Here is a 16,565-nt window from a genome sequence, read left to right on the forward strand (position 1 = left end):
CTATATACACAAAAAATCATTTTGCTAAAGCATTTTTGAGATATGGGTCCATATGGCGATTAAGAGGGCTATAAAGACCCCTATAGCGGAGTACAAAACTTTTTATCCACAGGAAGAAGGAGGCGGAAACCGGCCATCAATCAAATAAGGCTTTTAATAACAAAATAAACACAAAACACTGCGACAGCCCTTCACGGACGACTGTCGCTTACAAACAAAAACCAAGTACAAACTAAAATCATGGCCTGGCCTGGCCCTCTCTCGTTGTTCACTGTCGTCGCCCCCTCTTTTGTATCCTTCCATCTCCACCGCGGGACGCGAGACCGGTGAGTGGAGCAGGCGTCGGTCATTTCCAGTCACTCCACTGGCCTCATTCCGTTCTCATGGCTCGCGGCCCCGCCCCACTCATCACAACCCTATTTCTAATAAGTAGAAAAAAAACAAAGGTCAGTTCATATAAGGGACATCCCAAACTATATGCAAACCTCATATCAAGCCATTTTACTGCAGCATTTTTGAGATATGCGTCCATATCGCGATTTAGAGGGCTATGAAGTCAACATTTCTAATAAGTAGAAAAAAACAAAGGTCAGTTCTTATCAGGGACATCACATACTATTTGCACCCTTCATATGAAACCATTTTACTGCAGCATTTTTGAGATATGGGACAATACAATGATTTAGAGGGCGATAAAGACACCATTTCTAATAAGTAGAAAAAAACAATAGTCAGTTCTTATCAGGGACATCCCATACTATATGCACACTTCATATGAAACCATTTTACTGCAGCATTTTTAATATATGGGACAATACAATGATTTAAAGGGCTATAAAGACACCATTTCTAATAAGTAGAAAAAAACAATAGTCTGTTCCTATAAGGGATTTCCCATACTATATGCACACCTCATATCAAAACCTTTTACTGCAGCATTTTTGACATATGGGTCCAAATGGTGATTTCGATGGCTATAAAGACACCATTTATAATAAGTAGAAAAAACAATGATCAGTTCTTATAAAGCACATGCCATACTATATGCACACCTCATATCAAAGCATTTTACTGCAGCATGTTTGAGATATGGGTCCATATGGCAATTTAGAGTGCTATAAAGACCCCATTTCTAATAAGTAGAAAAAAATAATAGTCAGTTCTCATCAGTGACGTCCCATACTATGAGCACATCTCATATCAAACCATTTTACTGCAGCTTTTTCCAGAAATGGGAAATTATTACACTTTAACGGGCTGTGAAGATCCCATTTCTAATAAGTAGAAAAAAACAATGGTCAGATCTTATAAAGGACATGCCATACTATATGCACAAATCATATCAAACCATTTTACTGCAGCACTTTTGAGATATGGGTCCATGTGGCAATTTAGAGGGCTATAAAGACAACATTTCTAATAAGTAGAAAAAAACAATAGTCAGTTCTTATCAGGGACGTCCCATACTATATGCACCCTTCATATGAAACCATTTTACTGCAGCATTTTTAAGATACGAGACATTTTTACACTTTAAAGGGCTGTAAAGATCCCATTTCTAATAAGTAGAAAAAAACAAAAGTCAGTTCTTATCAGGGACGTCCCATAGTATATGCACACATCATATCAAACCATTTTACTGCAGCATTTTCGAGATATGGGACATTATTACACTTTAAATGGCTGTAAAGATCCCATTTCTAATAAGTAGAAGAAAACAATGGTCTGTTCCTATAAGGGACGTCCCATACTATTTGTACACCTCATATCAAACCATTTTACTGCAGCATTTTTAAGATTCGAGACATTATTACATTTTAAAGGGCTGTAAAGATCCCATTTCTAATAAGTAGAAAAAAACAATGGTCATTTCTTATAAAGGACATGCCATACTATATGCACACCTCATATCAAACCATTTTACTGCAGAATTTTCGAGATATGGGACATTATTATATTTTAAAGGGCTATAAAGATCCCATTTCTAATAAGTAGATAAAAACAATGGTATGTTCCTATAAGGGATGTCCCATACTATATGCACACCTCATATCAAACCCTTTTACTGCAGCATTTTTGAGATATGGGTCCAAATGGTGATTTATAGTGCTACAAAGACCCCATTTCTAATAAGTAGAAAAAAACAATGGTCAGTTCTTATAAAGGACATCCCATAATATATGCACACCTCATATCAAACCATTTTACTGCAGCATTTTCGAGATATGGGACATTATTACACTTTAAATGGCTGTAAAGATCCCATTTCTAATAAGTAGAAAAAAACAACAGTCAGTTCTTATCTGGGATGTCCCATACTATATGCACACCTCATTTCAAACCATTTTTCTGCAGCATTTTTCAGATATGGGACAATACAATGATTTAGAGGGCTATAAAGACACCATTTCTAATAAGTAGAAAAAAACAATAGTCAGTTCTTATCAGGGACGTCCCATACTATATGCACACCTCATATCAAACCATTTTACTGCAGCATTTTCAAGATACGGGACATTATTACACTTTAAATGGCTGTAAAGATCCCATTTCTAATAAGTAGAAAAAAACAATGGTCAGTTCTTATCAGGGATGTCCCATACTATATGCACACCTCATATCAAACCATTTTACTGCAGCATTTTCGAGATATGGGACATTATTACATTTTAAATGGCTGTAAAGATCCCATTTCTAATAAGTAGAAAAAAGCAACAGTCAGTTCTTATCAGGGATGTCCCATACTATATGCACACCTCATATCAAACCATTTTACTGCAGCATTTTCGAGATATGGGACATTATTACAATTTAAAGGGTAATAAAGATCCCATTTCTAATAAGTAGAAAAAAACAAAAATCAGTTCTTATCAGGGACATCCCATACTATATGCACACCTCATATCAAACCATTTTACTGCAGCATTTTCGAGATATGGGACATTGTTACATTTTAAATGGCTGTAAAGATCCCATTTCTAATAAGTAGAAAAAAGCAACAGTCAGTTCTTATCAGGGATGTCCCATACTATATGCACACCTCATATCAAACCATTTTACTGCAGCATTTTCAAGATATGGGACATTATTACAATTTAAAGGGTCATAAAGATCCCATTTCTAATAAGTAGAAAAAAACAAAAGTCAGTTCTTATCAGGGACATCCCATACTATATGCACACCTCATATCAAACCATTTTACTGCAGCATTTTTGAGATATGGGACATTATTACACTTTAAATGGCTGTAAAGATCCCTTTTCTAATAAGTAGAAAAAAGCAACAGTCAGTTCTTATCAGGGATGTCCCATACTATATGCACACCTCATATCAAACCATTTTACTGCAGCATTTTCAAGATATGGGACATTATTACACTTTAAAGGGCTATAAAGATCCCATTTCTAATAAGTAGAAAAAAACAAAAGTCAGTTCTTATCAGGGACATCCCATACTATATGCACACCTCATATCAAACCATTTTACTGCAGCATTTTCGAGATATGGGACATTATTACACTTTAAATGGCTGTAAAGATCCCATTTCTAATAAGTAGAAAAAAGCAACAGTCAGTTCTTATCAGGGATGTCCCATACTATATGCACACCTCATATCAAACCATTTTACTGCAGCATTTTCAAGATATGGGACATTATTACACTTTAAAGGGCTATAAAGATCCCATTTCTAATAAGTAGAAAAAAACAATGGTCAGTTCTTATAAAGCACATGCCATACTATATGCACACCTCATATCAAAGCATTTTACTGCAGCATGTTTGAGATATGGGTCCATATGGCAATTTAGAGTGCTATAAAGACCCCATTTCTAATAAGTAGAAAAAAATAATAGTCAGTTCTCATCAGTGACGTCCCATACTATGAGCACATCTCATATCAAACCATTTTACTGCAGCTTTTTCCAGAAATGGGAAATTATTACACTTTAACGGGCTGTGAAGATCCCATTTCTAATAAGTAGAAAAAAACAATGGTCAGATCTTATAAAGGACATTCCATACTATATGCACAAATCATATCAAACCATTTTACTGCAGCATTTTTGAGATATGGGTCCATGTGGCAATTTAGAGGGCTATAAAGACAACATTTCTAATAAGTAGAAAAAAACAATAGTCAGTTCTTATCAGGGACGTCCCATACTATATGCACCCTTCATATGAAACCATTTTACTGCAGCATTTTTAAGATACGAAACATTTTTACACTTTAAAGGGCTGTAAAGATCCCATTTCTAATAAGTAGAAAAAAACAAAAGTCAGTTCTTATCAGGGACATCCCATACTATATGCACACCTCATATCAAACCATTTTACTGCAGCATTTTCGAGATATGGGACATTATTACACTTTAAATGGCTGTAAAGATCCCATTTCTAATAAGTAGAAAAAAACAATGGTCTGTTCCTATAAGGGACGTCCCATACTATTTGCACACCTCATATCAAACCATTTTACTGCAGCATTTTTGAGATATGGGTCCAAATGGTGATTTGGAGGGCTATAAAGACATAATTTCTAATAAGTAGAAAAAAACAATGGTCAGTTCTTATAAAGGACATCCCATACTATATGCACACCTCATATCAAACCCTTTTACTGCAGCATTTTTGAGATATGGGACATTATTACACTTTAAAGGGCGATAAAGACACCATTTCTAATAAGTAGAAAAAAACAATAGTCAGTTCTTATCAGGGACATCCCATACTATATGCACACCTCATATCAAACCATTTTACTGCAGCATTTTCGAGATATGGGACATTATTACACTTTAAAGGGCTATAAAGATCCCATTTCTAATAAGTAGAAAAAAACAATGGTCAGTTCTTATAAAGGATATGCCATACTATATGCACACCTCATATCAAACCATTTTACTGCAGCATTTTTGAGATATGGGTCCAAATGGTGATTTGGAGGGCTATAAAGGCATCATTTCTAATAAGTAGAAAAAAACAATGGTCAGTTCTTATAAAGGACATCCCATACTATATGCACACCTCATATCAAACCCTTTTACTGCAGCATTTTTGAGATATGGGACATTATTACACTTTAAAGGGCTATAAAGACCCCATTTCTAATAAGTAGAAAAAAACAACAGTCAGTTCTTATCAGGGACCTCCCACACTATATGCACACCTCATATCAAACCATTTTACTGCAGCATTTTTGAGATATGGGTCCAAATGGTGATTTAGAGTGCTACAAAGACCCCATTTCTAATAAGTAGAAAAAAACAATGGTCAGTTCTTATAAAGGACATGCCATACTATATGCACACCTCATATCAAACCATTTTACTGCAGCATTTTCGAGATATGGGACATTATTACACTTTAAAGGGCTATAAAGATCCCATTTCTAATAAGTAGAAAAAAACAACAGTCAGTTCTTATCAGGGACCTCCCACACTATATGCACACCTCATATCAAACCATTTTACTGCAGCATTTTTGAGATATGGGTCCAAATGGTGATTTGGAGGGCTATAAAGGCATCATTTCTAATAAGTAGAAAAAAACAATGGTCAGTTCTTATAAAGGACATCCCATACTATATGCACACCTCATATCAAACCATTTTACTGCAGCATTTTCGAGATATGGGACATTATTACACTTTAAAGGGCTATAAAGATCCCATTTCTAATAAGTAGAAAAAAACAACAGTCAGTTCTTATCAGGGACCTCCCACACTATATGCACACCTCATATCAAACCATTTTACTGCAGCATTTTTGAGATATGGGTCCAAATGGTGATTTGGAGGGCTATAAAGACATCATTTCTAATAAGTAGAAAAAAACAATGGTCAGTTCTTATAAAGGACATCCCATACTATATGCACACCTCATATCAAACCCTTTTACTGCAGCATTTTTGAGATATGGGACATTATTACACTTTAAAGGGCTATAAAGATCCAATTTCTAATAAGTAGAAAAAAGAATAGTCAGTTCTTATCAGGGACGTCCCATACTATATGCACACCTCATATCAAACCATTTTACTGCAGCATTTTTGAGATATGGGTCCATATGGTAATTTAGAAGACCACATTTCTAATAAGTTGAAAAACAAATGTCAGCTCCTTTAAGGGATGTCCCATACTATATGCACACCTCATATCAAACCATTTTACAGCAGCATTTTCAGATATGGGACTATATGGTGATTCTTTGGGCTATAAATATCCCATGTCGCTCCCACATTATCTTAAGTGTTCTTAATACCTGTGTATATACAATGTAACTACATGTGTACGTAATATATAACACAGTGTAAGTATACATTGGTATATAGTATCCATGGCTATAATATTTTTGTAACAACCCTCAGAATGGTTTGTGCAAGTACAAATGTATAACAGGACATGTAAATCTACATTTTGTAACAACAATATGTATAAGAGTAATTTGAACCATTTGATCCAGGTGGTGGAGATGGGTGGGTTTAGGGTTCTGTAAAGTGGGAGGAGTTGGTGCACCACTTTAATACCCGTGTACTTACATGGTAACTCCTCAGGAACTGTCGACTTCATTTAAAGTGCAACATTGTGGACACCAACCACATTTTATATGTAAAGCCTAATTTACTTGCCACTGCAGTGTAACATAGGGGTAATTACATAATAAATTGAATATTGCTATTAGTCCTGTTAACACATTTGTACTTTCTTACCAATAAATTTTATCACCAATGTCCTGTTGCACATTTGTACTTACACATACCATTCAATGGGTTATTACAAATATGTAGTTACACAAACATTAGAGCTATAGATACTATGTAGCAATGTGTACTTACACTGTGGTTACATACTACATACACATCTAATTACTAAGTACACAGGTATTAGGGACACAATATAAAGTGGAACCCCCATTTCTAATAAGTTTAAAAAAAAACAATATTTAGTTTGTATATTGGAGGTGCCATACTATATTCACACCTTATATAAAAAAGTTTTACTGCATTTCTAGCATTTTGCAAAGATGTTTTTCTGTTTTTCTGAAATGTATTCTGTTTCAGAGGCCTAGAAAGACCCCATTTCTAATAAGTAGAAGAATACAATGATCAGTTAGTACATGGGACATCCCACAAGCACACCTTATATAAAACTATTTTACTGAAGTATTTGGTGTATAAAGATATTTTACGATAGCAATTTGGGGTTAAAAATCAAGAAAATCCTCAGAAACTCCAGTTTTGAGAACTATTTCAAATAAGTTTAAAAAAAGGCCATTCCTTCTAAAGTTCCTCCTACATTTTAAGCACACCTAATGTGAAGTCTGTGTACTGTGGCAGTTTGTAGAAGCATGCATTCATATAGAACAAAACACTCAAATACATTTTAATATTTCCTAATTTTTTGCAACCTATAGAAATGTTTTTTTCAAATAGTTAAAAGAAATAATGGCCTTTTCTTACAAAGTAGCTCATATTCTATCAGCACAGATAATCTGAAGTCTGTGTACTTTGGCAGTTTGTTGCATACATCCAAATTTATGCTGTGCTGTGCTGATAGAATATGAGCTACTTTATATATATATTATAGACTGGATATTTTTTCCCCAGTTTTGAGGTTTATATAAACATCAGGTTAAATACATACAGTAGATAAAAATAATGGCCTTTGCATGCAAGGCACTCCCTATTCTTTCAGCAAATATGAAGTCACACACACTTGTCTGTCACACTATACTTCACACACTTTCTAAACACCAAATATGGAGTCTTTGCTCTGTGAAAGTTTAGAGTAGCTTGCATTCAATGGATGAATGGATCATAGCGTATCCCCAGTCTTGTTTCTGGAAATCTCACTTAAAGTTCAGTTCCAACCCTAATCTAATTAAGAGTCAGGAACAATTCATAGTTACAGAAAGGTTTGCTGGAGCAGGATTGACACTGAACTCTGCACGAAGGTAGTATTATTGTGTGCCTTTTAAAAATAGTAAGTGTTCCTACTTATGTAGTTAAATAGCATTTTGTTGAATTAGAATACATGTAAGTCCAAACTGCCAAAGTACCCAGATTTTATTTTAGCTGTGCTAATAAAGTAGGAGGTGCCTTGCATGAAATGGGCATCGTTTTCCTCTACTTTTATAAGCTGACATTTCTACATGTCTCAAAGTTATGCAAAGTCTCAGAACTGACTCTGAATGCATGCAGTTCCAGATTGGTAACCTGAAATGTTTTTTATAATGGCTGCACATATTTGGTGATGTCCCTTATGACAATTGTTTATTATTATTATTATTATTATTGGAATAGATAAATGTAATGTTTTATAACTCTATATGTGAAATACTTGCTAGCTCTTAAAAAAACCATACAGTAAAATGTTTTCCATGGATTTACTGATAGATTTTAGAAAACATTACATTTCTCTATGAGCCTCTGAAGTGAATATACCCTTTATCTTTATAGCCCCCTAAAGCACAATATAGGTCCATATCTCATTAATGTTGCAGTAGACTGGGTTTTATATCAAACCATTATGTGTGCATATAGTATGGGATGTCCCTTATGAGAACTGACCATTGTTTTTTTCTACTTATTAGAAATGGGATCTTTAAAGCCCGTTAAAGTGTAATAATGTCCCATATCTCAAAAGTCCTGCAGTAAAATGGTTTGATATGAGGTGTGCATATAGTATGGGACGTCCCTGATAAGAACTGACCATTGTTTTTTTTTCTACTTATTAGAAATTACGTCTTTATAGCCCTCCAAATCACCATTTGGACCCATATCTCGAAAATGCTGCAGTAAAATGGTTTGATATGAGGTGTGCATATAGTATGGGAGGTCCCTGATAAGAATTGACTATTCTTTTTTTCTACTTATTAGAAATGGGATCTTTATAGCCCTTTAAAGTGTAATAATGTCCCATATCTTGAAAATGCTGCAGTAAAATGGTTTGATATGAGGTGTGCATATAGTATGGGACATCCCTGATAAGAACTGACTATTGTTTTTTTCTACTTATTAGAAATGGTGTCTTTATAGCCCTCTAAATCATTGTATTGTCCCATATCTGAAAAATGCTGCAGTAAAATGGTTTGATATGAGGTGTGCATATAGTATGGGACATCCCAGATAAGAACTGACTGTTGTTTTTTTCTACTTATTAGAAATGGGATCTTTACAGCCATTTAAAGTGTAATAATGTCCCATATCTCGAAAATGCTGCAGTAAAATGGTTTGATAAGAGGTGTGCATATAGTATGGGATGTCCATGATAAGAACTGACTTTTGTTTTTTTCTACTTATTAGAAATTGGATCTTTACAGCCCTTTATAATGTAATAATGTCCCGTATCTTAAAAATGCTGCAGTAAAATGTTTTGATATGAGGTGTGCAAATAGTATGGGACGTCCCTTATAGGAACAGACCATTGTTTTTTTCTACTTATTAGAAATGGGATCTTTACAGCCATTTAAAGTGTAATAATGTCCCATATCTCGAAAATGCTGCAGTAAAATGGTTTGATATGAGGTGTGCATATAGTATGGGATGTCCCTGATAAGAACTGACTTTTGTTTTTTTCTACTTATTAGAAATGGGATCTTTACAGCCCTTTAAAGTGTAAAAATGTTTCGTATCTTAAAAATGGTGCAGTAAAATGGTTTCATATGAAGGGTGCATATAGTATGGGACGTCCCTGATAAGAACTGACTATTGTTTTTTTCTACTTATTAGAAATGTTGTCTTTATAGCCCTCTAAATTGCCACATGGACCCATATCTCAAAAATGCTGCAGTAAAATGGTTTGATATGATTTGTGCATATAGTATGGCATGTCCTTTATAAGATCTGACCATTGTTTTTTTCTACTTATTAGAAATGGGATCTTCACAGCCCGTTAAAGTGTAATAATTTCCCATTTCTGGAAAAAGCTGCAGTAAAATGGTTTGATATGAGATGTGCTCATAGTATGGGACGTCACTGATGAGAACTGACTATTATTTTTTTCTACTTATTAGAAATGGGGTCTTTATAGCACTCTAAATTGCCATATGGACCCATATCTCAAACATGCTGCAGTAAAATGCTTTGATATGAGATGTGCATATAGTATGGCATGTGCTTTATAAGAACTGACCATTGTTTTTTTCTACTTATTATAAATGGTGTCTTTATAGCCATCGAAATCACCATTTGGACCCATATGTCAAAAATGCTGCAGTAAAAGGTTTTGATATGAGGTGTGCATATAGTATGGGAAATCCCTTATAGGAACAGACTATTGTTTTTTTCTACTTATTAGAAATGGTGTCTTTATAGCCCTTTAAATCATTGTATTGTCCCATATATTAAAAATGCTGCAGTAAAATGGTTTCATATGAAGTGTGCATATAGTATGGGATGTCCCTGATAAGAACTGACTATTGTTTTTTTCTACTTATTAGAAATGGTGTCTTTATCGCCCTTTAAAGTGTAATAATGTCCCATATCTCAAAAATGCTGCAGTAAAAGGGTTTGATATGAGGTGTGCATATAGTATGGGATGTCCTTTATAAGAACTGACCATTGTTTTTTTCTACTTATTAGAAATGATGTCTTTATAGCCCTACAAATCACCATTTGGACCCATATCTCAAAAATGCTGCAGTAAAATGGTTTGATATGAGGTGTGCATATAGTTTGGCATGTCCTTTATAAGAACTGACCATTGTTTTTTTCTACTTATTAGAAATGGGATCTTTATAGCCTTTTAAAGTGTAATAATGTCCCATATCTTGAAAATGCTGCAGTAAAATGGTTTGATATGAGGTGTGCATATAGTATGGCATGTCCTTTATAAGAACTGACCATTGTTTTTTTCTACTTATTAGAAATGATGTCTTTATAGCCCTCCAAATCACCATTTGGACCCATATCTCAAAAATGCTGCAGTAAAATTGTTTGATATGAGGTGTGCATATAGTATGGCATATCCTTTGTAAGAACTGACCATTGTTTTTTTCTACTTATTAGAAATGGGGTCTTTATAGCCCTTTAAAGTGTAATAATGTCCCATATCTCAAAAATGCTGCAGTAAAAGGGTTTGATATGAGGTGTGCATATAGTATGGGATGTCCTTTATAAGAACTGACCATTGTTTTTTTCTACTTATTAGAAATGTGGTCTTTATAGCCCTCCAAATCACCATTTGGACCCATATCTCAAAAATGCTGCAGTAAAATTGTTTGATATGAGGTGTGCATATAGTATGGCATATCCTTTATAAGAACTGACCATTGTTTTTTTCTACTTATTAGAAATGGGGTCTTTATAGCCCTTTAAAGTGTAATAATGTCCCATATCTCAAAAATGCTGCAGTAAAAGGGTTTGATATGAGGTGTGCATATAGTATGGGATGTCCTTTATAAGAACTGACCATTGTTTTTTTCTACTTATTAGAAATTATGTCTTTATAGCCCTCCAAATCACCATTTGGACCCATATCTCAAAAATGCTGCAGTAAAATGGTTTGATATGATGTGTGCATATAATATGGGACGTCCCTGATAAGAACTGACTATTCTATTTTTCTACTTATTACAAATGGGATCTTTATAGCCCTTTAAAGTGTAATAATGTCCCATATCTTGAAAATGCTGCAGTAAAATGGTTTGATATGAGGTGTGCAAATAGTATGGGACGTCCCTTATAGGAACAGACCATTGTTTTCTTCTACTTATTAGAAATGGGATCTTTACAGCCATTTAAAGTGTAATAATGTCCCATATCTCGAAAATGCTGCAGTAAAATGTTTTGATATGAGGTGTGCATATAGTATGGCATGTCCTTTATAAGAAATGACCATTGTTTTTTTCTACTTATTAGAAATGGGATCTTTACAGCCCTTTAAAATGTAATAATGTCTCGAATCTTAAAAATGCTGCAGTAAAATGGTTTGATATGAGGTGTGCAAATAGTATGGGACGTCCCTTATAGGAACAGACCATTGTTTTCTTCTACTTATTAGAAATGGGATCTTTACAGCCATTTAAAGTGTAATAATGTCCCATATCTCGAAAATGCTGCAGTAAAATGGTTTGATATGATGTGTGCATATACTATGGGACGTCCCTGATAAGAACTGACTATTCTATTTTTCTACTTATTACAAATGGGATCTTTATAGCCCTTTAAAGTGTAATAATGTCCCATATCTTGAAAATGCTGCAGTAAAATGGTTTGATATCAGGTGTGCATATAGTATGGGATGTCCCTGATAAGAACTGATATTTGTTTTTTTCTACTTATTAGAAATGGGATCTTTATAGCCCTTTAAATTCTAATAATGTCCCATATCTCGTAAATGCTGCAGTAAAAGGGTTTGATATGAGGTGTGCATATAGTATGGGATGTCCTTTATAAGAACTGACCATTGTTTTTTTCTACTTATTAGAAATGGGGTCTTTGTAGCACTCTAAATCACCATTTGGACCCATATCTCAAAAATGCTGCAGTAAAAGGGTTTGATATGAGGTGTGCATATAGTTTGGGACATCCCTTATAGGAACATACCATTGTTTTTATCTACTTATTAGAAATGGGATCTTTATAGCCCTTTAAAATATAATAATGTCCCATATCTCGAAAATTCTGCAGTAAAATGGTTTGATATGAGGTGTGCATATAGTATGGGATGTCCCTGATAAGAACTGACTTTTGTTTTTTTCTACTTATTAGAAATGGGATCTTTACAGCCCTTTAAAGTGTAAAAATGTCTCGTATCTAAAAAATGCTGCAGTAAAATGGTTTCATATGAAGGGTGCATATAGTATGGGACGTCCCTGATAAGAACTGACTATTGTTTTTTTCTACTTATTAGAAATGTTGTCTTTATTGCCCTCTAAATTGCCACATGGACCCATATCTCAAAAATGCTGCAGTAAAATGGTTTGATATGATTTGTGCATATAGTATGGAATGTCCTTTATAAGATCTGACCATTGTTTTTTTCTACTTATTAGAAATGGGATCTTCACAGCCCGTTAAAGTGTAATAATTTCCCATTTCTGGAAAAAGCTGCAGTAAAATGGTTTGATATGAGATGTGCTCATAGTATGGGACGTCACTGATGAGAACTGACTATTATTTTTTTCTACTTATTAGAAATGGGGTCTTTATAGCACTCTAAATTGCCATATGGACCCATATCTCAAACATGCTGCAGTAAAATGCTTTGATATGAGGTGTGCATATAGTATGGCATGTGCTTTATAAGAACTGACCATTGTTTTTTTCTACTTATTATAAATGGTGTCTTTATAGCCATCGAAATCACCATTTGGACCCATATGTCAAAAATGCTGCAGTAAAAGGTTTTGATATGAGGTGTGCATATAGTATGGGAAATCCCTTATAGGAACAGACTATTGTTTTTTTCTACTTATTAGAAATGGTGTCTTTATAGCCCTTTAAATCATTGTATTGTCCCATATATTAAAAATGCTGCAGTAAAATGGTTTCATATGAAGTGTGCATATAGTATGGGATGTCCCTGATAAGAACTGACTATTGTTTTTTTCTACTTATTAGAAATGGTGTCTTTATCGCCCTCTAAATCATTGTATTGTCCCATATCTCAAAAATGCTGCAGTAAAATGGTTTCATATGAAGGGTGCAAATAGTATGTGATGTCCCTGATAAGAACTGACCTTTGTTTTTTTCTACTTATTAGAAATGTTGACTTCATAGCCCTCTAAATCGCGATATGGACGCATATCTCAAAAATGCTGCAGTAAAATGGCTTGATATGAGGTTTGCATATAGTTTGGGATGTCCCTTATATGAACTGACCTTTGTTTTTTTTCTACTTATTAGAAATAGGGTTGTGATGAGTGGGGCGGGGCCGCGAGCCATGAGAACGGAATGAGGCCAGTGGAGTGACTGGAAATGACCGACGCCTGCTCCACTCACCGGTCTCGCGTCCCGCGGTGGAGATGGAAGGATACAAAAGAGGGGGCGACGACAGTGAACAACGAGAGAGGGCCAGGCCAGGCCATGATTTTAGTTTGTACTTGGTTTTTGTTTGTAAGCGACAGTCGTCCGTGAAGGGCTGTCGCAGTGTTTTGTGTTTATTTTGTTATTAAAAGCCTTATTTGATTGATGGCCGGTTTCCGCCTCCTTCTTCCTGTGGATAAAAAGTTTTGTACTCCGCTATAGGGGTCTTTATAGCCCTCTTAATCGCCATATGGACCCATATCTCAAAAATGCTTTAGCAAAATGATTTTTTGTGTATATAGTATGGGACGTCCCTGATAAGAACTGACCATTGTTTTTTTCTATTTATTAGAAATATGATCTTTATAACCCTTTAAAGTGTAATAATGTCCCATATCTCAAAAATGCTGTTGTACAATGGTTTGATATTAAGTTTGCATATAGTATGCGAAGTCCCTTATAAGAACTGACCATTGTTTTTTTTCTACTTGTTAGAAATGGGATCTTTAAAGACTTGTAAAGTGTAATATTATCCTATATCTCTAAAAGTCTCCAGTAAAATGGTTTTATGTGAGGTATGGATATAGAATGGGATGTCTTCTTTAAGAACTGACCTTTAATTGCTTCTTTCTCATCATAAAAAAGTGTCTTCTAAATCAATGAATGTCCCATATCTCGTTTTCTACTAATAATTGTAATGCTTTGAAAGGCTGAAAATTATAGTAATACAGAGCAGTCAAGGAAAACAATAAGTTACACGAATATTAGAGCAGATGGGCGAAAAAGGTCGTCATAGATCAAATCTGAACGTATAGATGAAAAGCGCTCTGAAAGCGCGTTCCCTCTCTGTTGTTCCTGCTATTGCCGTAATTATAGTAATACACGCGCATATAAATTTCACTCGCGGCTGGCTTGACGGTGTTTTTCTGAAGTGCGGCTGGCTTGACCGCAGTACGATGCGGTACTTGTCTCTGGAGTGTAACGTTAGTCCTCATCAGAGTCAACAATGCTTTCATCATGGAAACTCTTACATGCAGAACAACGTATATGTTATGAATCTTACACGAAATTCATCTTCATCACAGTGTAAATGATGGTAATGGAAAAACGTGTATCATGCAACCTGTTTTTAGCTTTGCCTTATAGATAACTAGCTCGTTAGCGAATCAAAAAATATATATTTTAAACTTTACCAATATCAATATGCTAGCTTGATAGTGAGTACTAAAATACATCTTGTTTGTTTATCTTCATAATTATAAAGTTATTTTTATTACATGTGATTCTGACATGATTTCACTACATGCACTCTGCTCCTTCCTCTCCGCTCGTCTCAGGTAAATAATGCGTCTTCCAGCTCAGTGGTCGGAGTCGCGCGTTCATGTGTTTTGGGGGCGTGGCTTTAGAAGGCGCCCAGAAGGGAGGGGGTGGTGTGAATGGAAATAATGAGCTGTCTTTAAAACAGTCGTTAGAGGTCTACAGACACTCGATTTTTATACTTTCTTTTTCAGAGTACTTACATTTTAATTATGTATTGATATATAAATAAAGTTTAAACACATTTGGAAAAAAAGTTTTTTATACATGTTTTACCTACCCTGCCTTTAATGGTTTAATTAGTTTGGATTGTAAACATGGTTGGCTAAGCTGGATCTCATTACCGCACAGGTGAACTGCCCACACGGACGCTGGCAGAAACCGCTACTGTGAAGGCACGTGAGACCGCCCTCGCTGCCAAAGAGAAGGCTAAAGATTTAGCCTCACAAGCTCAAAAGAAGCAGTATGTATGATGAGGACACACGTCTGGAGGTGACGCGGTGTCCGGACTCTCCCAGCACTTCTGAAAAGGGCCGTGCTCTTCCATCACACTGGGCACACGTGTGGATGTGAGATGCATTTAGCCAGGAACTGAGATTACTAAATCATGCCTGTCTGGATTCTCAGAATGCGTTTCGTAAAACCCATGAGCTCTTCGACTGACATTCTCCAGTAAACCTGATTTAATGCAGCAGCATCCTCCTGATTATACATGAGATGTTTGCATTTTTTTGATTGCTAAATTATTATCTTAATTTATCTGATTTTGTTGATGTATTTCAAACATAGGCTCTCTAGATCTTCACATTCACACTTGCTCAGGTCTGCCTTGTTTGGCAATGTGATTAGTTTCTTCAAATTGAAGTTCTGTCTGCATTGATGGGTCCACGGTTCCAGCAGTCATTGCCGGCGTGATATCTAGATTTCTGCAGAAGCGTCTGATCTTTGGCACGTGAGAGCAAAGTATTGCACCGGATCGATGGCAATGTCTGATTACAAGTGTGAAAGTTGTCAAAACATGTTAGATGTTGGGAGTCTGAGAGAAGAAACGCATTTGTTTAGTGAAACCGTAAGATAGCTTCCATAATGTTTTATAGCTCATTTGTGATCAAGAGGTGTTACCAATAAATATTTCTATCTGACATACTGTGTTCACTTTTTATAATTTATTGGCATACCAGGGTCTGATATGTAGGTGGAAATGCAGACTAATGTAATACAATCAAGTTCCCAGTTTCAAATGAATAACACACAGTATACAAAATCATAGTGACAAG

The 16,565-nt window shown here is 35.2% G+C and overlaps 1 protein-coding gene and 2 long non-coding RNA genes across 4 annotated transcripts in view; 2 read left to right on the forward strand and 1 right to left on the reverse strand.

Annotated features, from left to right (window-relative positions):
• LOC128026922 (PRELI domain-containing protein 1, mitochondrial) overlaps positions 1–16,430 on the forward strand; it is a 21,173-nt gene extending 4,743 nt beyond the window's left edge. Inside the window, exon 6 of the mRNA XM_052614196.1 lies at positions 15,640–16,430. Within this exon, the coding sequence (XP_052470156.1) occupies positions 15,640–15,761 (122 nt within the window). The 3' untranslated portion in view covers positions 15,762–16,430. The remainder of the gene's footprint in view (positions 1–15,639) is intronic.
• On the reverse strand, positions 1,769–4,155 carry LOC128026924 (uncharacterized). Of its 2 annotated transcripts, none has more exons than XR_008186568.1 (3): positions 3,467–4,155; positions 3,041–3,182; positions 1,769–2,756 (listed from the first exon to the last, which is right to left on the reverse strand). It is a non-coding gene; the product is annotated as an uncharacterized LOC128026924 (long non-coding RNA). The 2 variants fall into 2 exon arrangements; XR_008186567.1 differs by having other exon boundaries at positions 3,325–4,155.
• LOC128026925 (uncharacterized) lies at positions 6,804–14,138 on the forward strand. The gene is made up of 2 exons (XR_008186569.1): positions 6,804–7,955; positions 13,852–14,138. It is a non-coding gene; the product is annotated as an uncharacterized LOC128026925 (long non-coding RNA).
• Positions 16,431–16,565: the final 135 nt, after the last annotated feature.

Source organism: Carassius gibelio, chromosome A14 (genome assembly GCF_023724105.1).
Source record: "Carassius gibelio isolate Cgi1373 ecotype wild population from Czech Republic chromosome A14, carGib1.2-hapl.c, whole genome shotgun sequence".
NCBI classification, from domain to species: domain Eukaryota; kingdom Metazoa; phylum Chordata; class Actinopteri; order Cypriniformes; family Cyprinidae; genus Carassius; species Carassius gibelio.